Here is a 27,206-nt window from a genome sequence, read left to right as displayed (position 1 = left end):
AAAGTTGGATCAGCCTGTAGTGTGTTTTTCCACTTTAATTTTGAGTGTGACTCCAAATCCAGACCTCCATGGGTTAATAAATTTGATTTCCATTGATAATTTTTGTGTGATTTTGTTGTCAGCACATTCAACTACGTACAGAACACAGTATTTAATAGGAATTTTTCATTCATTCAGATCTGGGATGTGTTATTTTAGTGTTCCCTTTATTTTTTTGAGCAGTATAATTAACTATAATTAAGTCATCACAACCTAAAGTCAAATTCCACACCTTTTTCCAGGTGCAACCCAACCCATGAGTTGGAAGACAGTTGCATCCATTGTTTGAACTTTCAGAAGATAAAACAGGTAATTTGCCTTGTTGTTGCTGTGATATATGTAATGTTGTAGTACATGTAGACCGAATCTAACTCTCAGTGTAGTTTTTACAACAGTGATGGATGAACAGAGGTCACTACCTGGAGGTAGGAAGAGACTTCGCTCAGCTGAAAGGGGGGCTGCCCTGCTGAATGTAGGGATTACAGTAACAGTAATGCCATCCATCTGACTATTCAAACCTGAATAGTTGAAGACCAGGTAGCCCTCCAGTGAAGTGACAGCATCAGCATTTCCACCAATGATGGCTGCTTGTAGTGATGTGTCCATGGAGTCTATCTGCATACTAACAGTGTGGACACCGTGACAGCCAAAAGGCTACTTACAATCCTAAACATAAATGGTCCCAGCACTCAGTTAAATCTTATAATTTCTTCAGATAACTTTGGTTTTCTTCTGTATAACTTGCAGTACTGTGTATTTGCAGTGCACTTCTCCATGTCGTTTATGTTTTTAAATTGGTGAATGCATTTCTCAATTTGCTCATGTTTTATTTGCAGCATTTATTTATTTATAAGATGTTTTCCTCATTTGCTTTCAGTAGTTTCTGAACATATACTGACTTTTTATCATGTCATCCGTTTTTAGGTTAAACTCTTCCACAGAAAACAGTGCAGCATTAATTCTTCTATCAAGGTTTAAAATACTGCAAAGATTTAAGTGACTTAATAACTCTCTCCTTGTGTTTCTTACCATGCAGTCATACCCCAGTTCGTTCATAAAATACGCAGCCTCAGCTCCATTGTAGCGGTTGAACCAGATAGTCCCCTGGAACTGGTCTCCAGCGTCCAGCAGCAGCACGTTGCTCTCGTGGTTGCGGATCCTCTTGATCATCGTGGCTCTCCGGGCCACCCCGGCAAAACACCCACTGCTGCTGCTGCATTTCCCGGAGTGCTCGCTGGTCTCCTCCACCCGAGCATGAACGTCATTGGTGTGGAGTACAACCAGGTCCCAGGCTGCTGAAGTGGACACCAAGAAGCCCAGCAGGAGGAGGCAGAGCCGATAAAGAGCATTCTGCTCCGGGCGTACTGTTCTCATCTCTTTGCGGTGACCTGTGCACAAAAATATTGAGGTAGGAAATGGGGACAGGAGTTGTTTTTTCTCAAGTGACCTGCAGGAATCTTTCTCTCTTGCATCTATCTGCTCCTTCTGTAAAATGAGACCTGCCGTCACTATATACTGGAGAGACTGAGTGACAGAGCATGTTAGGGAGGAGAAGGGCATTAGGGAGGATTTTGGTTATGTAATTGTTTGTGTTGTGAAACAAGTTTCACATGTTCTACAACCAAAAGCTGCGGCGGCATCCGATGGTCCTCTGCAGGGTGAAGACTGAAGAGACCTCAACACCTGCTGATAAAGAGACAGTATGCAGGAGGAGGATGTTCACTTATGAAAGACTGGAGACATTTTTGTTAGTTAAACTCTTTTGTTTTCTTCTTGTTCTTAATTTTCTTTATCACTGAACATTAAACAAAGCCAAAGCCATGTATATTGATTAATTATTGTATGGAAAATGCATTTCAGCTCTTTGCTTTATGAGACTTTGTTTCGTGCCAAGTAAGATGCTGATCAACCTGCCATTCATTAATGGCATATTATTGTGGGCACACACGCCCATGCATAATTACCAGCTGTGACAATGTTATGACCTTCCAAGGTTGAGTTGGATGATGGGTGATACCCACTGTATAGACAGTAATAACAGGTATGTGCTGCTCTTATTCCTGCTACACTGTAAAGTCAAGGGTGCAGGCTGGTTTATAAAGTATCAACAGTTTCTTCTTCTTACCCTCTTCTTATCCTACGATTGCAGGCACACGCAGTATTATGAAGTTGTGACAGAAGGAGGCCCTCAATAATTATTTAAAGGCCCTACAACAAAAGTACCCAATTTCCTCTTCTTACCCTTTACTACTTTACTACACCAAGACTGAGGGCATGGGCAGTATTATTAAATATACAGTTTCCTCTTCTTACACTCTCCTCATCCTTTACTTACACTGTATGAATGGAGCCGCAGGCTGTTTAATGAAGTTTCCACTCTTCTCCCATTCCACTCACTTATTTACACATAAACAACAAAGTTTGAGCTGTTTTTTCATTCCTACTTTCTGAGTACACAAACAATAAGGCATGCTGGGTGAAACAAAAAACATTAAAATCTTCTTTATTTCTTAAGTACTATTATTCATCGATACTATGTATTACTTATTTCTTTGCTTTCATTTGGGGTTGTTCAGTTGCTTTTCTTTTTCATGTTCTTTTTCTTCTCGTCCTCTGATGATGTCACTAATGAGGAAGCTGCCATCCCTTTCGTTTCCACGTTTCTCTATAAGAAAAACAAAACAAAAAAAACCAACAACCCATGAATGATTTTATTTCCCAAATATTAGCTACTTCATAGTACAGTACGTTGCCGCCTCACACACAAAAAAAAACTCTTTTTACATAAAGAACATAAGATGTATCTATACAGTTGCTACTGCATTGAGGAAAACCTGCAGTTAGCAGGCAGGCAAAACTGAAAGACAACTTATTCAGAAAACACAAAGTTGTTGATATATCAAGACAAAATAAAACTAAGCTGATACTTTTTACACCTAAAAACATTCTAAGGTTCAATTATCCCAAATATATTTCAACTTTATTTACAACCCCAAATTCCAAAGATCTTGGAACACTGTGTAAAATGTAAATAAAATAGCATGCAACAATTCGCACATCCTTTTTGACCTTTATCCAATTGAATTCAGTTCAAAGACAAGATATTTAATGTAAACATTAACATAAACATACACTTACGCTGAATGTGATGTCTGCAACACATTCCAAAAAAAATTGGGACAGGGGCAGTAACAGCTTGGGAAAGTAGTGGAATGCTAAAAAAACACCACCACCTGTTTGAATCATCCCACAAGTAAACAGGTGAATTGGTAACAGATTAAAGTATCATGACTGGGTTTGAAAAAGGCACCCTCGAAAGGGTCAGGTGTTCACAAGCAAAGACGGTCTCTTTGTAAAAACGGCAGGGTCAAACAGTCAAACAGTTTGAGGACGTTTCTCAACAAACATTTGCAAGGAATTTATGGATTTCAGGATCTACAATCTATAGTAACATCAAACGATTCAGAGAAATCAGAAAAATCTGCACGAGGCCAGGCTGAAAACCACCATTCAATGGCCATGAACTTTGACCCTTCAGACAGCACTGCATTAAAAACCAATATGATTGCATAAGGAATATGACTACACAGGCTTGGGAAGTCTTCAGAAAGCAATTGTCACTTGTTGTGGAAATTCAAAAATAATTCTCTGCTGCTGGTGAAGAATGAAAAAGAGACTTCTGCCGGCCGACAAAGTTTTTTATTCTCTCAGCTGAGAAAAGGTCAATCAACATGTGAGCGAGCGGTCAAGATGAAGAAGGACCGTGAGCAGGGGGAGAGCTAAACATTTATACCTGAAGACCGCCCCTCAGTGGCCTGGGAACGTCCTTCAGGGGTCTTCACAAAGGTCTTTGAATAAGTTGCTCTTTGTTACCTTTTGGTCTGCTGTAGGGACCAGCATCCAAATATTCAGTTCAATTTAAACTTATCAACACTAGACCTGTACCTAACTCAGAATTATGCCAGTCAAATCAGATTCTACCATTAAATAATATTCGACAATTTGTTTTTTGTTTTCCATATAAAGTTTTTAAGTTGTTAAGGAAGTTCGGGGGGACCGTGGCATTCACATAATATACAAGCAAACAAGCTAACTGTACTATCAACAAGTCAGAAATGTGCAGCAACACTAGATATCAAACAAAGGCCAGAGTCTGTGTTGCATTAAGTTGCAACGAGCTGTAAATTCACCGCTTCCAAGCATAAGAGTGAAGACAATGTTGTGTCAGAGCCCTACAGTGCAAAGCCTCTTCATCTGTGCCACTGTCTGCAGCTCCCTGTACCAAATAGCGTGAAAATCTGGTGACAAAAACATCCCCAGAAGTACACTGTTCAGCAAACTTTAATAGCAAAAAAGAAACAATAACATAAAAACGACTGCTCGACTTGGACTAATCTCAGTTGACTGTGGGGTCTCTGACTGATGATTCACTTTCACAGGGGCAGCCCCACGCAACACCAAGTCCAGTACTAACGTGCAAGATATTTATGCAAAATAAACTGCAGTTTAGAAATTAACAGTCACTGGAGTGCAAAAGAAGTCAGATGTGCATAATTTAGTGGTTTATTTTTACAAATATTTGTGACTATAATGAGTCAATAAAGCTAATACGACTCAAACCATGTTCATTTTAAAGCAATAACACCTTTGTGATGCATCAATATTTTCAAATTGCCTCCCCAGAAACATTAAAAATAGTAAAATTTAAAATCTAAGACCTAAACTACTGTGTTAAGAGTGTTTTCATTTCATGTTTCAATAAAGACATGTAAGGATCTCCTGCTTGATAAAATGAAAAGTAAAATCATATTATTTTTCAGAAGTGAGATTTTAAGTCCCATTAAGAGTTACATTCACCGGTCCTGTTGTTCAACTTCATGTCCAATTTGTTTGAAAAAACATTTTCTGTCCTCTCTTGTTTCTGGAACACATCTCTTTACATCACAGTTACAGACTTTCAGACAGCCTCTGACAGCTTGGACCGAACCCCCTTTGGGCTCTCATGGGACGTCACAGCATACAGCAAAGTTCATCAGACGATGTTCCAACACTCATCATGTAGAGCAGTGCACAATGGTGGCCTCACAGAACCTTTTCCATGGCCACTGGCATCAGACAGACTGCCTGCTGTCCCCCTTGCCCTTTCTCCTGGCAGTGGACTGGATCATGAGAAGATGTGGAATACAGTGGATGCTGTGGTCCCAGCTAGATGATCTGGACTTTGCAGATGACACAGCCTTAACATGATCCACCCACCCACCCACAGATGCAAGCAAAGACAGACCTGCTAGCAACAACATCTGCCAAGAATGGCCTCACCATCAACATAGACAACACCAGAGTAATGCACACCAACAACACCAGCAATGACTCCATCTGATTGGGGCAGAGCTAGAAGACGTTACCAACTTCACCTAACTCAGGTGTTATGGGCAAGGGTAGAGGGACAGATGCAGACATTCAAGCCCAATTTAGGAAGCTTAGAACAGCTTTGGTTATGCTGAGGCCCATCTCACCAAACTCACCAATGTTCAATCAGTGCTGCTCCATGGTTCAGAAACATGGAGAATAACAAAATCCTCCACCAACAAAGTCCAGACCTTTGTCACCAAGTGCCCAAAAACCATCTGTAAGATACATTGGCCAAACACCATCAGAAATAAAGATGTGTAGGAGGAAACAAACCAAGAGAGAACAGACACCCACATGAGGAAAAGGAAGTGGGGTTGGTCGGATCAGACACACCCAACGGAAGCCCAAAATCAATGTAACCAGACAGGCTCTAATATGAAACCCACAAGGGCAGAGATAACAAGGAAGACCCAGAAACAGATGGAGGAGGTCACCAGACATAGAGGCCAAGGAAATGAAGTAAAGATGGAACTGCAGAAAGTGGCCCGAAACAGTGAGCACTGGAGAAGAATTGTGGATGACCTGTGCTCCACTAGGAGAGAAAGAGTTTAAGTTGTGTTTCTGGTTAAAGTCAGCCTTCCATGCTCCCACACAGAGACCACAGCAGCCCAAGTGAGACCAGAATAACCAGTGGAGTGGTTTGTGCAAGAGCTGAGTTGCTGAGTGGAGTGGTCTGTCCATAAGTTGATTTGAGAGGAGTGGGTTGTATAGAAGTTGAGTTAAGGACCTTAATGCGCCCTTGAAGAGGCGTATAAACTTTCTGATTTTTCATGATGTATTCCGACACGACTGCAATATCCAAATTCCCTAGAAGGAAATAATGTTGTAAAATGCAGTCAGTTTCAAATATAAAATACTATTACAAATTCATCAAACACAAAAACAAACACCTCACCAGTAGTGTGATCGAGCTTCTCATCTGGGATCATGGAGAATCCATCTCCACCCTGCGCTATGAAAGATGGCATCACCATTTTATAAACCGTCTCCGGCTGAACATGTTCATAGCAAGGAACTCGACACTGCACGCAGAGGATGCTGAGGCTTGTCACTCGATTCCCCTCAGGTTTAGAGGGGTCAAACTCTAATTGAATTCCTGTTTGAGGACATGGAAACTTATCCATCAACACGTCTAAGGATCAATCTTGATTATCTTTGAGGTACCAACTGAAATATGTTAGTAGCAGAGTATCAAAGTCCAAAAAAAATCCACCTACTGGCAGCTCTACGGCCCTGTCTACATGTATTCAAATATTTTACAAATTGATATTTTTCCACTCCATTTTAAAAAGTTATTTTGTCCACACAACCTTCGTTACATAAAATATCTCTGTCCACACTAGAACACAAAAACAACTCCAAACGCTCACATGCACGAGGTGTTCACACAGACAGTGTTGCTGCTGTGGCACTGTTGCAGAGCTGCCTACTCCTATGAGTACTGTATTTGTACACATTTATGGAGCCATCCAAGCCACTGCATCATGAACAAAATATTCTAAAAATATTTCACAAACAATGTGAAAATACAGTAAAAGACACCTGACACTTGGAGGAACTCTCCTGAGTTCTGGCCGTATCGTCTCACTGAGTGTTCAAAGATTTTAAAAAGCGTGGAGCCATTCAGCTCCAGCAGGTCGAATGTATTTCCAAAAGGTAAGACAGAGATCAGGTCCTCCATGGTGATTGAACCTATAGAAAACACACAGCACTGTTTTATTCAGTTCTTCTGACAAAACATTTAGCACATATAACATCCAATTGTTAATAATTGTGCATATCATTACTTTGAGGAAAAGCAATATGTTTTAAACAGGATTAAACAGTAAAATACAAATTACAGTGCAAGATATGAATAAAAAGTCCCAAATTTAACTTACAAAAGTGCAGTAGGAAACAAATAGCTTCAAGCCCTGATTTATAGAACAGATGGTCAGAGCAGACTTCAAGTTTAGGTTGTTTCAGATATGTGGAAAAGAAATACTAAACTCTACTTCTACGCGTTTAGTTTGGACTCTGGGGACAGGAAACAGACTGAATCTGACCATTTTAGAGGTCTGGACACTTCATAACAGCACAGCAGACCAGAAATACACCATTCAGTGATTTATGAACCAACTCTAATACACATTCTTTGGCACACAGGAAGCCAGTGCAAAGATCTTAAAACTGGACTAATGTGGTCTCTCCTGGTCTTAGTGAGATCTAAATAAGCTGCAGCTGTCTCTGATTCTAAAATATTTCTGTTTTTATTTTACTTTCATGAAAATGAGTGACACACCATTCCTGGCACGTTCGTCAATAGACGCACGGACGCCTCCTCCGTTGAAGATGCTGGCACTGACATGGTTCCACTGTATACTGTCTGAGAACCTGATGTTGTTGTCAACCTGAATAATGGAAGTGAGAAACAGACTGTCTCAGTCACACAGGGATATTATTTCTAACCTACTACAATAACTGTAAAGCAGTGTATGTCCCACTATTCCTACAATCCCCTCCAAATCTGCCCCCAAAAAGTTAAGGTTGCATAGTTTGTTATCGCTGTTTTCTATCATTTTATTTTTAATGTTACATAAACACTTGACAATTTTACCTTTTACTCTCAAATCCTATATTTTAGAATTCTGAACTACTGTCACCCAGAATAACTTTTCACCAGACCACACAAAGCATCTAATCCATAGATGTATGATTAGCTCTACCTCTCATTGCTGTGGTGAATCACAACTGTCTTACACTCGTTTTATTGACTGTTTTATACCATCGTTAACTACTGACTCTTCACTCCTCTCAACTAGCTGGTAGGTACTTCACAAAAATCCTGTAGTAAAAGCATGCAGCGAAAGGCATTTCTGTAAACCGTCTAGGCTAAAAACAACAAGCCTTACCATCTGTTGCAGGACACATTCTAGCCTTTGTCGCCTTCTAGCCTTCTGACATCTATAGAAAAGTTTTGTCTCATTTTGAACCAGAGCATCTGCAGATCATTTCTATACCTGATAAGTTATGATCTACCAAGGTAAAGCATGATGAGAGATGAAAAAAAAAATCCCTTCTGTTGTTAAATTTGCTGCCATCTTGATGTAAGAGAGCCAGGAGGGACAATTCCATTGGGTGCTGCTGCGCTGCGGGCATTATCTAGAGTGGCCATGATCGGTTGCAGCGGCTGTGCCATGGATGGACCATAGCCACCTGGAGGAGATCAGTACTCTTTTGAATACACTTCTCTAGTTTAGGGCTTGATGCAGTACCACCACTCAGACATTCATCTAATATTTTCCCTTGGCCACTCGTGCTAGTGCAACAAAAATCCCCTGCAGCCCAGAAAATATAGACCACCATTGTAAATGAGATGTGTTAATAACTACTGACAAATCAAATCAACTTCATTTATATAGCACTTTACACACAACAGTTGATCTAAAGTGCTTTACAGCACACACAGGAAAACAAAATCAAAAGACAGAACAACAGAAGAGATAGGAAATCAGAGTGATGATTAATAATAATGACTAATAATGAAATACCTGAACTGGTTGATATAACCTAATGAGCAGAGGTGTGTTTTGAGATGACTCTTGAGGATCTCCATATTGGGGGAGAATCAGGTGGTGTCAGAAAGAGAATTCCACAGTTCTGGAGCAGTGACAGAAGGTCCAGTCCCCACAACACTTAAGGCTGTTGCACAGCAAGTTCGTATTTTTAGTATGCATTTTTCAGTCTGTCATCTAATAAAAACCATTACACAAAGAAACCTTGCACGCTTATTCTAATGTGTTTTATCGTTCTATTTATCGTTCTAACCCTCTCGCATTTACTTTTAAACAAGCAATAATTTAGGACTTAAAATACGGATTTGCTGTGCAAAGGCCTTTAGTCCTGGATCTCTGGACAGACTGAAGTCCTTAATCAGATCATCTCTGACAGTGTGATATGGGGACATGAGTTCTGTTGTAAACAAACATCAGGAAACCAATTCTGTAGCAAACAGGCAGTCAGTGTATGAAGGCAAGAATGGGAGTAATGTGCTCCCTCTTTCCTAACCTTGTCAAAACCACTGCTGCTACATTTTTAACATGACTAAGATATTTTTGTATGTGTTTTAACAGAGGGGGCCAGTGGGCCTTGATGAGAAGAAATTACGTCAGTCAAACGCTGTGGTCCAGATAACATAACATTGGTTCTGCTCTCATTAAGCTCAATAACATTTGTAGTCATGCAGGATCTGACGTCTTGAAGACAGTAATTGAGGTTGGTTTGTTTGTTGTAGTTATTAGTCTCAATGGATAGCAGATCTGTATATCATCCATGTAACAGTGAAAAGTTATGCGGCCTAGTGGAAGCAAATAGATGGAGAAGTGGACTGGACCAAGTTTGGAACCTTGGGGGACACCACAGGACATGGGGTCAAAGTTTCTAACAGAGACACTGAATGATTTGTGAGATAAATATATAGAAAACCAGTTTAGGGTAAAACCAGCAACCCCCACCCTTAGGTTTAACCTGTGAATAAAATGATCTACTATGTCAAAAGCTGCAGCTCGGTCTAGGAGTCAGCAGTTACAAGGTCATTAGTTTTTTTTTTCTGTGATGCAGATTCAGTACTGTGAGGAGCTCTGAGTTTAAGTTTTCCTAATGATATTCTTCAAGATGAGTGACCAAATGTACCACCTTACACCTTCAGCAGTCTTTACTGACAGCTGAAACAATCCAACATTTTCATTTTCTCAGATCTGTATGTGTTTGATCAAGACAATGAGGTTAAGAACAGACTTCATCAGGCAAATAACTCTCTCTCTCTCTCTTTCTCTTTCTCTGTCCTTCTATCCTTCACCTTATCTGTTTGCATGTATGTAACAAATAATTACTATGACATTAATATACAAATATGCAATATTATCAGTACTTCATCATGGTGTGAGAGTTGTGTGTGTATGAATGCACCTTTTGGATATGTGCCATGCACCTTTCATCACATCCCTTTAAGACTTTCAAGACTACTTGGCTGGGATAGATCATCTTGTTTTGCTTGACCTATTTCTTGTAGCAAGCTAATCATTATATAATTAGTTGGTGTTTCTCAGTTGTTTCCTTGTAAGATGATATAACAGTCATTGCAATGGCCTAGTTTAAAGAAAGGATTTAAAGGTCCCAAAGATGGGATTTGGAGAATTTGGAGACCGGGTCAACGCCTTGAGCTGTTTGTCACATCCTTCCAACCATTCCTGAGCAATTTTTGTGAAGTGGCATGAGATTATCTTGCTGGGGGGCCACTGCCATTGGGAGTATTGTTGCCATGAGGGACTGTACTTTGTCTGCAATGAGTTTGGGTGGGTGAAGCATGTCAAGTGGCATCCACATGAATGCCAGGACCTAAGATTTCCCAGCAGAACATTGCATTGTCAGTTGCGATCGCGATGTCAGGCTGTGCGATTACATAACCGCATAAAAGGCTGCGATTTGTGATTTAATGTAAATAAATGTTAACGTGTGTGCCTGTGAACGTGACTGCCTCTCCTGTAGTGTGTGGAGTTTGTTGACATCACGCCCACAAGCTATCCTGGTGCGTGCAGCCGGCGTGCAGCAGTGACCAACACAGACGCTGAAGAAGAGCATGAGCTCGACCAAGAACAGCCTGAGTTGGTGGCAAAAAAAACGCAACGTCTATTACATGGCGATACTTTGGATTCAGGTACGGCGACGTTGAACAGAAAGACGTGCTGTGTAAAAGTTTAAAAGTTAAAGTCGCCACATCCCGCGGAAACACGACCAATCTATATCAGCACTTGAGACAGGACGTGGCAACTTTAACTTTTAAACTTTTACACAGCACATGTAAAAGTTTAAAAGTTAAAGTCGCCACGTACCTGCGGCAACACGACCAATCTATATCAACACTTGAGACAACACAGCACAGGGAAAAGTATGAAGAGTGCATGCGAGAGAAAGCCGAGCCGTGTAACGTTAAAGACAAAGAGACAACTGAAAGCCGCCAGAGCCTCATAAAACAACATCCAAGCACAGTTAAGCAAACATTTGTAAGTGTCACAGGGAAATCATGGACTCCATAACAAATGAAAAATTAAGCAATTTTGCTCGGTTTCGGCCCACTTGACATGCTGCTGTGTTGTGCTATGGCGTGCTGGAATTTGTCATTTACGTGACAAGGCCTGAACGCAACACAGGCTCGCTCCGCAGTGTGTACAGTTCCGTGCTGCGCTGCTGTGTGAGCAGCGTGTTTGACTGTGCTCAGTCTGTTGATGGTCATTGACACACTGTCTGTCCATAACAATAACTATGTCAGGTCAATGACCCCCTAATATAATGTAGGGAAACACTGAATCAAGCAAAAAGACTCATGATACCATTTATTTATTATATTGTATATTGTAATTATATTTTAATCGCAATTGCAAATCGCGATATTGTCCACCATAATCACAATTGCACATTTTTATCAAATCGTGCAGCACTAATTGTCAGTGGTTTTAATGTTGTGGCTGACTGGTGTATATGTATAGCAATGAGAGGACTGATGTGCAGTGGCATAAGTCTCGACGGTCACGAGGGGGTCAAGGAAAGATGTTTAAATGCCAAAAGGGTGCTTTTTTTCTTGTTAGATGGAGTAATGCAATACAATGTTTGTGTCACCCTGGAGTCACTCTGCCTCTAGCTTTTTTTTGGCTGAAAGAAGGTCATATTTTTTCTTAAACCTATTTCCTGTGGCAAGTCAGTCATATAATCAGTGGGTGTCAGTTACTTACCTGGAAGATACCCTTACGCTTAGTCATTTTAATGGCCTAGTTTAAGGGGGAAATTAAAGGTTAATTTGAAGTTGTTAACAGGCTGTAAAAATTACTGATGTAGCTACTGTGCTGTTACCCATTGTCATCGACTATTTGTGGACTCCTGTTTTGAAACCTCGAGTTTGACATTTTGCCTGTCACCATCTCGGTGTTTTGTAGACAGAGGTAACCATATTTAGATGAGAGGCTGGTGCTAGGGAGGAGTGAGGGGTGGATCTGTCTAAGAAACTAAGGACACTCACAACCTCTCCTTTTATCAAAGACACTGGGACTCTATCCTCTTATTATTTACAAGATGATGTTTGGCAGCTATGTGTGATTTGTTTGTTCGTTTGATTTTTGTTCTTGTTACTTTAAAAGTATGTTTAAAAATCAATACAAATAAAGCAACAAAAAAAGAAAAACTAAGGACACTATTCACAGACAGCCATTATCTAACCAAAACTGGGACCAAAAGTGTTTTTGTACCAGGCTGTAAACATGTCTATTTCTGCTGTAAAGTTGGACATTTTAACATGTGGGTCTAGCAAATGTTAGACTGAAGATGGAAACAGAGTGTGATGAGTTGACTGATAGATCTGTTCTGTTCTGTATGATAGAAGGCAGATTTGCCACCAGATTACCATAATGGCACCCCAAAATACCATTATGGCATTTTGGCCAAAACGGCACACCTAGTTCCAGTAAGCAGGAATGATCATTTATGATGATGACATATTTGATGTAGTATATGCTCTTACACTTCAGTCATTTTAATGGCCTAGTTTATGGGAGGAAGTGAAAGGTTAATTTGAAGGGTTGTTAACAGGCTATAAAAAATAATTGATATACCTACCGTCAGGGCTTGACGCTAACTTTTTTCCCAAGGAGCACATGTGCTCCTAAGTTGAAAAAGTAAGGAGCGCACAAAGAACTTTAGGGGCACAATGTAAATTGATCAAATAATGTGTTTTCCGTAATAAACGTGATGCAAATAGACATTTACAAGCAAAATTATTTAATGAATTTGTATACAAAATGTACAGAAAGGTAAAATCATCAAGTTTTGAAAAAGTATTGCAATTTAATTTTGTCTTTAATGTTATTATCTTATATATATTATCTTTGCAATATGATTATCTTATAAAATGTTATTACTATCCTAAAACATTCTCCAGCTCCTCTGAAACTCTGCAGGACTTAAGCCTCTTTCACATAGAGCTTTCGCGGTGCCCACCGAGGGGTAGGGCGCAGAGGGCAGGATTTGGGGGAGTACAGGCTCGTTCAGGAGCTACAGCTCCATGGTGACCACTTCAGGCTCTTCTCTGCTATTGGACGCGCGGCGCCGAGGTGTCGTCACAGCGCGCAGACGGCGCAACATGCGCCCTCTCGTGCGCCGCTCAGCTCGGCGGCAGAGCGGTGCGCACTTGCGCCAAGGTAGCACATACACAATGAATGGGTTCGTCGGCGGAGGTCTGCGCTTTGCGCGCTCTGTGTGAAAAGGGCTTTATTTCCACCCTGCCCAGCAGCGGTACCGTGGCGAACGGTCCCTAAAGGCCTCTACACATGATCAGCTGTAAAACCGCTTTGCGCTGGCTGTCCCATTGTTTGTCTATGGAGAGGGCAGCAACACCTGACAAAGCGGCACCGCTACCCTTGGCGTCGCGCACCGCTCTGATTTTCCGCCCGAGCGCTGCGCTCACAGTTGAAATTATTTGAACTACGGGGAGAACGGAGCAGGCTTCCCCGGAGATCAGCCGCTTAACCCAGTCCATCTCCTCCACACTTTGGAAGGCGACTGGAGTTCCTCCAACATTTGCGGTTAGATTATCATATTTTTTTATTGACAAAAATATAGGCTGCTTCGGCTGATTTTTTTATGCGCGCATGTGCCCCTAAATATTTTTTACAGTTCGCACACATCTATTTTTAGTCGCAAATGCGAGTGAAACGCTCGCACTGTCGAGCCCTGCCTTCCGTGATGTTACCCATTGTCATCAACTATTGGTGGACTCCAGTTTCAAAATAACAAAAAAGGAAAAAGGCCCAACACAAAAGTTTGTGCACCCTACATGGTCAGCCCTTAGTAACGCCCCCTTTGGCAAGTCTCAAAGCTTCTAAACACTTTTATTAACAAGCAAAGAGTCTTTCAATTCTTGTCTGGGGGATCGTCACCCATTCTTCCTGCAACAGGCTTCTAGCTCTGTGAGATTTTTGGGCCATTTTGCATGCACTGCTCTTTTTGACCTATTTCTTGTCACAAGCCAATCATTATATAATTAGTTGGTGTTTCTCAGCTGTTTCCTTGTAAGATGCTCTAACAGTCATTTCAATGGCCTAGTTTAAAGGAGGAATTTAAAGGTGCAACACATGCTCGATCAGATTGGGATTTGGGGAATTTGAAGACCAGGTCAACACCCTGAGCTTAATGTCATGTTTCTCTGGCCATTCCTGAGCAATTATTGTGATTAAATTGAATGATTAATTATCTGCCCTGCAACTACAAATCCATCAACTGCTGCTGAAGGTAAAAAAACAACAACAATAAAAAACAACACACAAATAGTTTTGCTTACCTCCAAATTTAGAGAGGGGACAAAGAATGATACAAAGCGCATACACACACACACACACACACAAACAAATGTCATCTTTATGGTTCAGCTGACAAGTCGAAAGTAATGTGCACCTTGTGTCAAACAGAGTTAAAAAATTACCAAAGTACTAAGTACTACTTTGAGCTACCACCTACGAGCTACGCACACAGGTGCAGCTAATCAGGCTGATGTCAGCAGGCAACCTCATTGCAAAAACTGGCAAAGCATTATTTTTGTATCAAAGAAGTTTACTACGCTTGCTGAATGGGCTTAGAGTTTCAATAGTTTAGAATAGTTTAATGCATACAGGACCTCTATGAGTCAGAGAAAGCAACTAAACTAGAACTCCTGAAAAGTGCAACTACCGTCATTTGATTTCCAATCATGATTAACTAATTGCTGTGTTTTTGTTAGCTTAGAATGAGGCCTTATATTTATCCATATAGGGAATGGGTCCTCTTCTACGGAGCCCGCAATGTTGCATCCCCATGTTTCTACAGTAGCCCAAAATGGACAAACCAAATACTGGCTCTAGAGAAGGCCCCTTTCGATTTTTAAGTTACCTGAAGGCCACCATAGTTGGCTGCAAGCGAGGGGTGAGGGGAGGTTTATTCAGTTCAGTTGGTTGCAATCTGCCAGCTCACCGTTAGATGCCATTAAATCCTTCACATTGCTCCTTCAAAGCTAGTTTTCATTTGCAGTCCATTTATTTTAGGTTAGTATGTGCCATGGTCTCTGCACTGCGAAATTTATCATCACTAAATACTTACCATGGCATCACAGATCAGGTTTCCAAGGTTGCATTCCCGAAATCGACACTCCACACGGGTGCCGTTCAGGAAGACCAGAGTGTTTCCCACCACCTGAGTCGAGTAGTTGGCAAGACCCTTTTTCCATTCCTCCACGTCAGCCAGAACATCTGGATCTGGACAAGACATTCAGTCATTCATATAAGAGACAGATAAAGTCAGCAATGTTATGTATTTCATGTCTGAAAAGGGCTTTAGGAAAGTATGTCTCCCTACAACATGAAGAGAGGGAATAAAACACCCAACAGGAACAATTTAACCTCAAATATCTAAGGTGGATCAGACTGAGACAAAAACTAAATGAAGAACAAGAGAAGCAGATTTAGTTTTGGTGTCTTTACCCTGTGGGATGCTGCTGTCCAGCAGGATGGGGTTTCCTGTGGTATTTACCACATTCCCAGCATTGTCAAAGGTCACCTTCAGATAACCCAGATATTTTCCAAAGGCATAGGCCTGTACAACAGGAACCTGCCGTCCATCGTCTGATTGCACCATGAGTGGATAAGGACCAGCAGGGACTTCAGTAGAGGGAGGGGATCCTGAAAAATAAAGGACAGAAAGAAAGATAGATACAGTGACCGTGATGAAATCTACAATGTTTGTTAAAATGTCCAATGATGCCAGGGCTTCAACTAAGTTTGTTCATCATAGATCAACCTATTGATTATTTCATTAATCTAAACTGTACACTTAAAAGGTGCAAGTTTATTTTTAGATGACATTACATTGGACATCTCATGTATTTTTCACTTGCCCAATCAGACAACTGCATGAGGCATTCCACATGCCGTACGTTGGCAAGTTGCAATAAAATAGGCTGCACCCAGTGAAAGCATGAGAATGAGCTGCAGCTGAAAACCCTGCCCACAAAGTGAAAATGACATCTGACAGGAGTGCAACTGCAGCGCACAGACACTGAAAGTGAAAGCATCCCGGAGCGCTTTGTCAAGACAGCAGCAGAAAGCAGCAGCAGCAGAATAACAAGTGTGTTCCTGTATGTGCTTTGCACATCAGGCACACAAATAAAATGAATCATCATGACTATCATTTATCATAATTTGTCCGCACATATCCCACATCTGCATGCACATATGAGATAGTTTACCGCACCCAAAAAATGTGTCAGGGCACAACACAAACACATCCACCCTCCAAACCTGCGACATTTCACAGATACCAGGCAACTGACAGGTGTAACTGAACTCAGCTGGAACCTCATCAAGGGACGCTCCACCCACTACTCTCTATAAAGGCGTTGCCACATCACACGTGTGAGATCGATCAGACCGGTCTGTCCAAATGAAGTACCGGCTACCCCATGCTGGGATACAACGCCTCATCAACTTAGTGTCTCCACACATCCGCACATACATGCAGTGGTTGAATTGTTCATTTTTAACAAGGGGGATGCAATGTAGCTTTGATTTTTTTGCATGCACACATCATCAAATATGACAGCACAGATGTGCAAAATTAATCAAGATAAAGAAAAATGGCATGACCTATACCTGCTGCCTTTAATAACACAAATAATGCAGTAGTATTGCTATTGCAATACAGACAAAAAACATTTTAGAGTTTAAATAAGAGTAGTTCTGAAATAGCTGTGAAAATTAATCTTAGAGTCACTCTTATCCTATAGACATTTCCTTAGCCAGTTATAATTTCTCCTTACCTGTGAAGCCTTGGGCTGATAATTGGTGATGCTGTCAGGTCCTGATACCTGCCTGGTTTCTCCCTGTCCCTCTTCTATCTATTGCAATAATATAGATAATATATGTGCAAAGCAAAATTTAGAAATAGAATTAAGAATAGGAGTGGTGACGTAGCTGTGGAAATGAATCGCACACTTGGTCACTTTTATGCTCTAGATATTTTCTCTCAGCCAGTTATAATCTCTCCTTACCGGTGAGGACCTTGCACGATCATCCTTGCTGGTCTCTGTGCCACTGTCTCCTCCCTGACCCTGCTCTTTCTATAGTGGCAATAAAGATTAAAAAAATATGTGCAAATCAATAGTTAGCACAAGTTCTGCGCAGAAATTAAGGAGGAGTGGGTTTATTCCTAGCATGAAAATAGCTAGCAAGTGATTTAAGATAGGTAACAATAACATTAGTATTCTTGTTAACTATCTTAACTTGATATATTGGCATCTATTAATTAGTCATCATTTATCTAACATAGCACACGTCTGGTCTGCGATTGATTCAGATCACAACATGACAGCTTGTGTATGCCGCCTGGCGCTGCCTTCTCATGGTGCGTTTAAAGACGGCTCGGAAAAACACGTTATCACGTTAAAAACTCACTGAGCGGCTGTAACGGCTGCGCGGGGGGCGGAGGGCACAGATACGGGAAGTGCGGGGGACATGTTCCCTGTGGCCCCCCTCAAATTACATACATGACCTGTTTTCCCTTCTGAAAGTTCAAACAATGGATGCAGCCATCTAATAGCTCATGGGTTGGGTTGCACTGGCTGTCCAAATTCTGTGGTAGTCCTCCCATGTAAGAGTACCTGATGAACTAGGGTGGCATGAAGTTATGATGACTTTGTTGTTTACTACATGTCTTTGTTCTTTGCTCTCCATGCTAATGCTCAATAACAAACTGCTAAGTTGGACAGATAAAAAAACAAAAGACAAATCTGACTATGACAAATTAGACCATGGTGTATCTACTCTTACTGAAGTTAAAGGAGCTGAGTACTTCACCCACGGACACTAACAGCTGTATTCACCCCTGTACCTGTATAGAGGAAAGTGTCACTGTGTCCACCGATGATGATGTCAACTCCGCTGACCTTCTTGGCGATCTCCTTATCCACATCAATGCCTGCGTGACCCAGAGCGATAATCTTATTGACTCCCTGCTGCTGCAGTTCAACCACCTGCAGCCGCACGGCCGTCACCTCGTCCTCGAACTGCAGGTGCGGTCCTGTAGAGGCAACATGGACAGAGAGGGACGGTCTACATTTGGAAACACTGTCAGTCCTGACCCTTTCTTTTTTAAACATGCCTATTCCTCTCAAGTCATATTGATTTTCTTTCATTAAAAAATAACTTTCAGGTAGCAATTTGTGCATTTAACTTGTACAATTTGAGTTAATCTATGATTTGAACCATATTAGAATCTAAGTCTCTGATTTTTGAAGCCTTAATTTGAATAAACTGAGGTTTTATTTTTTTAAGTGATTTTGTTCAAGTGTCTCCTCTCTTCTAAGGTACAAAACTTGGATTTCTATGCAGTTTTATACATTTAAATATGTTATGTGGCCTCATGAAGCCAAAACATATATGAACAATATTTCGATATTAGTGTAAATTTATCACATCAATGTTTACATTGATGCCATGTAGGAGATACTCATATGATGGCTGTGTGCATCATTCTGGCTTGAGAATCTGTTTTGAGAAGAGAGAACATGGTTTTGAGTGCAGCTTTTCATTTTGCAAGATATTTGTTTTGACAAAATGGTTAACTCTTTAAGTTTTGTGTTCAGAGTTTTGAGAAATTGAGTTTCAGGAAATGTGTCAAACAATTGGGAAAACTGTTAACAGTGACTTCATCTCCTGAATGATCAACTCAATTTTCTGTTGTTGACATTTTTTGTAGTGAGTAACCTATGTGTACTGTCTGCAGTTTGTGGGGACACTTCAGAAACAAATGTGCAGCCATATCTTATTATATTGACAGAAAAAGTTAAAAGAATCAGCATTTTTTCATTGTTCATGTCAGTCAGGTTTTAGGTTTGACGACTTGTCTACTGGTTGTTTACAGAGCCCAGTGTGCCATATAAAGAAAAAAACAACATCAACAACAAAAAAACATGATCTCATATTAGTTACATTATTATTTATGTTCTTGAATTATCCATGTAAAAAAATAATGGTTCTGTATTAGAAGCTAAAAGAGATATCACAGGGAAAACATCCACCTCCACCTACCAGGCTGAGAAACTTGAGGAGTTTCCTTCGTTGTGTATCCAATCACGCCCACCCTCTCACTGCCAACAGTGAGGATCTTATGAGGTACATAAGAGCTGCCTAGTGTCGAGGCCAGAGTTTTGTCTGTTTTGATGTTGGCACTGAGAACTGTAAAATTGATCTGCTCCAAAAACGGTTTCATGAGTCCTGGCACTTCATTATCAAACTCATGATTTCCAAAAGCCTGAAAAACAAAATGGAAATTCAAAACTCGAAGTGCAGAAAGACATTCAGAGCTGCTCTCACTAATATCAGATTACACACAGGTGCAGACGTATATTATACGTGTCTAATTGAGTAAAATAACTCACAGACGTCCTTAAGATTTTGTGAATGATGGTCTTAGAAAGAGGAAACTTTTAACAAGAAATCTCTATCAATCAGAACACAACGTGAAATGTAGTGGAGGAAGAAGTACTAAGATCTATAAATACCACTGTCTGAAAAATTCTATTTAAAGTAAAAGTGCTGAATTCACGATGTTACTTATATAAAAGAAGTATTAGAAAAATGCACTTTAAGAATTAAAAGTACTCATTATGCAGAATGGCTCTTTCAAAGTTTTATTATTGATAATTTGTTGTTATCATCTCCGCCAGGCATAAGCATGGAGGGGACCATGAGTTTGGTTGTGTATGTGCGTGTGTGTATCCGTCTGTTCACAGCTAATCTCGCAAACCTTATTATTTTGTGTGCACATTTTTGACTGTATTTTCTACACATTTATTTGTTCTATTTTTATATATCTTTTAAACTTAAAGGGCAGTGTTATAATTGATATGATTTTTTTCATTAGTTTCAATTTAGTTTTTACTCCATTATTTATTAATTTTATTATCATAATTTACTTGCGTAGCATGAAAATATATGATTAAATCTGGAAAGCTAAGCCCACCCTTTTCTTTAGGTTTTATTAGCATACTACCAGTTAGTTATAATTCCAAATTTAATGTTGAAATATTCCAAAAACTACTGTGTGGAATGAGTGTTCAAAGGTTCGTAGAAGAAGATTGTTTTCTTCTTAGTACTGACGCTGGTCACGTTTCCATCTGTTTAAGTCTTGTCTCAATTTATTTTCCAAGACTTGTTAGTTATATATATATATAAAAGGGTTTTTATTAGGGATGCACGATAATATCTGCACATCAGTAGGATTGGCAGATATTCGCCTTAAAATGAACGATCAGAATCAGTCAACATGATTTTTCTTATTTTGCACAATGAATGAACATTACATATCTTGAAAAGCATTATTTAATGTCTCCATCTGCTGCTGGGTCATAATAAGAGTATGCATGCATGATATGAAGCTAATTCCACAACAGAAGAGACTTGATGATTAGCTGGTGGAAAAAAAGTAGATATATCGATATTGGTATCACTTATCAGCCCATTAAGTTATTACATATCGGCAAGAAAATTCAATATTGTGTATGAACTCCCCCTTTATGGACTGAAAATCTTCTTGTCGGTTTGCCATTAACCTTTACTCTAAACATTGGATTTTTTACATTTCTTGGAGTCACATACCAAACTTCGAATGGAAGCCAAAAAGCTTCTTATTATCTCAAACATTAATGGCCACAGCACACGGACAAAAACTTCAGTTTTGTTCTGTGCAACTTGCAGTATTTTGTATTTGCGATGACTTTCCTTATGTTGTTTATGTTTTCATACTGGTGAACGGATTTCCTAAATTGCTCATGTTTAATTTGCAGCTTTTTTTATAATGTAAGTGTTGTCAAAGATGTTTTCCTTGTTTGCCTTTTTGAAGTTGCAGTGTGTTGATCTCACGTGGCCACCGTACAGAATTTAAAACAGCTCATCAATCATTTTATGATTTTACTATTATGATCAAGATCTAAAATAGTGCAAAGATTAAAATGCACAAAGACCCTATCCATTAAAACATTGCTCTCAGAGTTGCTGCAACTAAGCTGGTTAAAACCAACTGAGGCCTTCAGAACTGCATCAATAATTCAAATTCAGCTTTTCACTCAGGAGAGTCTGATTCATTTGCTCTGATCTGACACCTTTCTATTTCTATCTTTGATGGTTTGAGTAATGTTTGTTTGGATCCCATCATTAAAATGGGACAACAAATAAACAAATATAGTACCAAACTACTAAATGACAAATACATTATGTGAACCTAAATTAAAATCTTTTATGTCTTTCTGTGATATGGAAAAGGTCATAAATGCCTTTATCTTTTCTAGACTTGACTATCACAACTCCCTTTATTCATGCCTTAGTCAGAAGTGACTCTCACGGCTACAACTGGCTCAGAATTCTGCTATGAGACTTTTAACGGGCGTTAACAAAAGGGAGCGCATTACACCTGTCCCAGCATCACTGCACTGGCTTCCTCTCCATTTCAGATTAATTTTATTATTCACCTTCAAAACATGACTTGGACTAGCTCCTGAGTATATAATGGATCTCTTAAACCACTATGAACCCAAACTTGCTCTGAGGTCATCTAGCCAGCTACTTCTTGCTGTTCGAAAGGACAAATTTTGTAACTGGAGGGAATCAGGCTTTTGCTGTTAGGTAGGGGTGTAACGGTACACAAAAATCTCGGTTCGGTACGTACCTCGGTACACAAGTCACTGTTCGGTTTTTTTCGGTACATTAATGAAAAAAATAGACAACTATTAAATATCTTTTACTTATTGGTAACCTTATTAAAACATACCACCACAGCAGTTAACTCTTTTTACACAATTTTTGAATGAAACAAATATATATATAATCCTGCTTTTTCACATTGTTTGAATGAAAATAGAAATATAAAAGTGAAAAATAAAATCCTGCTGTTTTTTTAACACATTTTTTGAATGAAAAATATAAATATACATTTCTGCTTTAACAGTTTTACTCAATTAAAATAAAAAGTATAGTGCAGCTGGTCAGCTTTAAAGCCTGCTCAGATTCAGTTTTACTAGGAACTTACTTAGCTTTCCCACTTTGTTAAAGTGCAGTAAACAAAACATGCTTATATCTAAAGTGCAGCTTAAACAATTTTACTCAACTCCAATGGCGTTGGTTATTTCTTTAGCGCGATGGTCAGGGAAACGCTCTTTCTTTTTAAACGACGACGATATCGTAGTTTGCACCAGATTGCTTTTTCTAGTCGTGCCGGTTAACGTTCAAACTCGGGTGGTGTCGCTTTAGATGCGTTAGCATGTTAGACGTGTTTCCAAGTACATACCCGACCGCTGTTCTGCAGTGTCGGCACACTGCTTTTGTCTTGTCCACTTGTTTATTTCCATCTTCGTATTTTACCCTGAAACCAAAGTGTTCCCAAACGGAGGACTTAAGGTTTGCGGGTGGGTCTTCAGGTTCGTCAGGCTCACTTGCCATGTTGTCAAAATGCGAGAATGCGCTGCACAAAGTGAAAGCGGAGATTTACGGTCGGACTCGGTCCGTCACTCAATTATGTCCGTCGGGGAACTAGATATTTTAAATGGTTCGGCTTGCAAAAACGGAATTAAAATAAAACAAAATAAAATAAAATAATATCCTGCGCCCAATAATTCGGTACAGGGTCGTGCCGAACCGAAAGTCGCATACCGAACGGTTCGACACAAATACATGTACCGTTACAGCCCTACTGTTAGGGCTCCCAAACTCTGGAATGCACTTAATGTTGACATATGATTATTATTACAATGAAAACACATTTTTTTTTAGGATGGTGGAGGTGTCTATATAAGTATTTATGTATTTTTGTGCATATATGTGCTAAAGCTTGTGCACAGAGCGTGTGTGTGTAGGAGTATATCTATGTACATGCCTATTTGTGTGGATGCATGCACATATTTTTACACATTTATTTGTTTTTATCCCTTTGTTTTACTACTTTACTATTTGCAGATACCTCATTGTTTTGTACTCTTGCTTTATTTAACGTTCTTTATTGTCTTGTGAAGCACTCTGTAATAGAGGGCTGCATCGGGACTGGGTCCCGTCGGGTCCCGTCGGGTCCCGCGGGACCCAACGCAAATATTGCGGGAGCGGGCGGTTTGGACTTTGCTGCGGGCGGGAACGGGCGGCTAAAACAAAAAAACACTGCGGGATCTTGGTGCACATGCATAAGCGTTTCCACTCTATATTTATGCATAAATGGACAAATATGCCCTGAACCAGCTTTCATACCAATTTGCTGCTTGCTCCACCTGTCTGTCTGTCAGCTCCATCTGTCATGAGACAAACATGAAAGAAGACGTGCAGTTTATTGTGTTTCACCGGCGCAAGCTGTCATTACGCACGGCTGCGCGCTCTTTATAACTGACTGTGAACCTATGTTGCATAATAAAGATTTGCCCCCTCGTAATTTTAAACCGCCCCCTCAGTAACTTCATCCTGGCGCCAGGCCTGCCTTAACCTCAATCACTGCGTGATTATATAAAGGTAGAAAAATAAATAAAATACAGAGGAGGAAAATAGAATATGAAACAGCCTTTATTTCATTAAAAACTAAATGAAAACAACGAAATAGGAGCGCTATTCCTGACCAGTGCGTCAACAGACATGCAGGCCAGGGAAACGAAACAAACAACCCCATGAATCTCTTTATTAATAGCCTATTAAATGACGTGTTTTCTCCTCTGCGGGACGGGAGAAGACACAAAATCATCAAGCTCTATTATTGCGCGGGCATAAATTCTCAGAGTTTTGCAGGTGCGGGCGGGAGTGGACATACACGTGCAGGAGAAGGCGGGAGTGTAAAACACACACGTTCCGGTTGCGGGCGGTAATGGTCAGAAATTCAGCGGGAGCGGGCAGGAGCGGGTTGAAGAAAACTGTCCCGCGCAGGGCTCTACTCTGTAACTATAATTAAGAATTTTATAATAACACTAAAGTATTATTAAACAGAAATAAACTGTTGAAATAAAATAGCTCTGTACATAAATACAGTTTTGACAAAATTATACTTTGGTTAAGTATTTTCAGTAGTTTAATACAACACTGACTGCATAACAAGAACTTTATTGACACTTAAAAGTATATTTTGTTAATAACTCTTCTGTCATTTTGATTTTAGGACTTTTTAGGACACTGGTAATGCAGTGTTTATACACTGTAGTATCAGTGTATCATCTTTATCTTCTCTAGAGGATAAAGCTGACTTTCCTGCTCTTGTTTACAGTAACTTAACTAATTAAGCTCTCTGTAGGTTTCTTACCATGCAGTCATATCCCAGTTCGTTCATAAAATACGCAGCCTCAGCTCCCTTGTAGTGGTTGAACCAGATAGTCCCCTGGAACTGGTCTCCAGCGTCCAGCAGCAGCACGTTGCTCTCGTTGTTGCGGATCCTCTTGATCATCGTGGCTCTCCGGGCCACCCCGGCAAAACACCCACTGCTGCTGCTGCATTTCCCAGAGTGCTTGCTGGTCTCCTCCACCCGAGCATGAACGTCATTGGTGTGGAGTACAACCAGGTCCCAGGCTGCTGAAGTGGACACCAAGAAGCCCAGCAAGAGGAGGAGGCAGAGCCGAGAAAGAGCATTCTGCTCCGGGCGTACTGTTCTCATCTCTCTGCAGTGACCTGTGCACAAAAACACTGATGGATGAAACGGGGACAGGAGTTGTTTCTTCTCAAGTGACCTGCAGGTATCTTTCTCTCTTGTTTCTCTCTGCTCCTTCTGCAAAATGAGTTAAATGAAACCTGCTGACACTATATACTGGACAGACTGAAAGACAGAGCATAAAAGGAGGCGGGTAAAGAGGAGGAGGAGGGCATCAGGGAGGATTTGGTTATAACAGTCGGTGTTATGATAGACCTTTCTTCCTACATGTCCAACTCTTTTGTTTTCTTCTTGTTTTTTTTATCACTGAACATTAAACAAAAGGCATGTTGAGTAACACTTCCAGACAATGTATATCAATAAAAAAAAAAACTATGATTAATAATAAGTGCAAAGAAAATGCAGATAGACACCTGCCTTTCTGGAAGGAAGGTGTCTGACTGATGGACACTGTAAATAAAACCAAAGCCGACACTTCTTGCACGTCCCCATGAATAGTGGGGTACTTTTTGCAATAAATGTGTATCACACTGTACATTTGATCATTGTTTTACAAAGGAGTTTGAACTTCTACTTCTCAGTAGCTTTAGTTAAAGGCGTATGTCATTTCTGGTACTTTGAGAGCAGGTCTACCAGAGTCAAATTCCTTGTATGTACACACGTACTTGGCGAATAAAGCTGATTCTGATTCTAAGTCACTGATTTTTAACCAGTTTTGTATCAAAACAATCTGGGTAGTATGTGTACATGAACTGTAATAAACTTCCCTTCATCCAACCAACGCCTAGATTACATCAATTACATGCTACACAAGATAAACTAGTTTGGTCTGCAGGGTGGAGACTGAAGAGACCTCAACACCAGCTGCAGAAAAAGGCTGGAGAAAGAAGGAAGATGTTCATTTGTGAAAGACTGGAGTTGTTTATAGCATTAAACTCTTTTGTTTTCTTTTTACTCTTTCATATTTTTTATTACTGAAAATTTAACATTAAAGCCAGAAATGGTGGGTCAATTTAATCATTTTTCTAGTTTTAACTATTTAAGCTAACAAGAGTTAATGGGTCTACAAGTTGAGTAGCTAATGATCACAGCTAGCTTGTGAAATAATTCTTTTTTTTTTAAAAAGAAGAAGAAGAGGAACACTGACCTGTGGGCCATATTCGGTTGAGCTGATCCAGTTTCTGGATGATAAATGTTTGTTACTGGTAATGCCAGAAGCTGTGGGAAAAGCCTTAAAGATTCTGGGAGGCTGTCTTGCAGGCAAAGGTAACCCAGGGGTACTTAGCTTGTATATAGATCTGACTAGATAGATCTGCTGGTTTTCTGTCTCTATCCATGTAGACAAGTGGTAGATAACTGCCACATCCCTAGTAGTCAACTACTGATGGAAACTGCCTGCCTCCTGCTATTACTGATTGCACCAGCTGTGTCGCTGCAGCCAGATTAAATATGTTAATATACTGTGGACAGCTGCTGCTGTTGTTTAATGCCAGGTTCTGTCCAGCTCACGTGGAAAATCCCCAAATATCCAATGGCTAGTCCGCAACTGCGCTTGGCACATGGGAGAAGTTTTAGCTATGCAAACTCACGCTATATGCCACTAAACCCCACACACAAAACCTCCAAGGAACCACAGGCGGGTTGTCTAGCACCAGCGTTTCATTTGCGCTTCCGATAGTGAACATGAAAACACATGTAGTACAAGTATGTAGCTACATACCGTGTATTCTGCGGGGGGTAGGAGCACCACAATGAATAAACAGCCTGTTACATATTACTGTTACTTATTTCATTAAAATTTCAACAAATCACAAAGGTCACTAACCGCTACTAAAGCTAACGGTCACTAGCTAACTAGCATTAGCTAATCCGCTAAGAGCTACATGCAACCACAAGAAACTTATTTTTTTACTCAATAAGCGAAGAACACTCACCTATGAAGTCTTCTTGTTTTTTACAAAATGAAACTTCGTCTGAAATGTGAGAATTCTCATAAGGTTTGCAAAGACATTAGTCCGGTCTCGTTGTCTCTACACTCTTGACAC

General features: G+C 40.2%; 2 protein-coding genes across 2 annotated transcripts in view; both read right to left on the bottom strand.

Annotated features, from left to right (window-relative positions):
- The window catches only part of LOC126384242 (snake venom 5'-nucleotidase-like), a 39,152-nt gene extending 36,561 nt beyond the window's left edge, over positions 1–2,591 (bottom strand). The window contains exons 1-2 of the mRNA XM_050035204.1: positions 1,069–2,591; positions 558–654 (exon numbers count right to left, since the gene is read on the bottom strand). Coding sequence (XP_049891161.1) covers positions 558–654; positions 1,069–1,599 — 628 coding nt within the window. The 5' untranslated portion in view covers positions 1,600–2,591. The remainder of the gene's footprint in view (positions 1–557; positions 655–1,068) is intronic.
- On the bottom strand, positions 2,584–27,206 carry LOC126384186 (5'-nucleotidase-like). Its single transcript, XM_050035138.1, has 10 exons — positions 27,096–27,206; positions 24,820–25,181; positions 19,590–19,812; positions 18,391–18,579; positions 15,987–16,184; positions 15,607–15,761; positions 7,733–7,841; positions 6,994–7,143; positions 6,347–6,547; positions 2,584–2,704 (listed from the first exon to the last, which is right to left on the bottom strand). Exons 2-10 carry the CDS (start codon positions 25,165–25,167, stop codon positions 2,598–2,600), a joined length of 1,680 nt encoding a protein of 559 aa, XP_049891095.1. The 5' UTR covers positions 25,168–25,181; positions 27,096–27,206; the 3' UTR covers positions 2,584–2,597.

Source organism: Epinephelus moara, chromosome 22 (assembly GCF_006386435.1).
Source record: "Epinephelus moara isolate mb chromosome 22, YSFRI_EMoa_1.0, whole genome shotgun sequence".
In the NCBI taxonomy this organism is placed as follows: domain Eukaryota; kingdom Metazoa; phylum Chordata; class Actinopteri; order Perciformes; family Serranidae; genus Epinephelus; species Epinephelus moara.
This window is presented reverse-complemented; position numbering and strand designations above follow the sequence as displayed.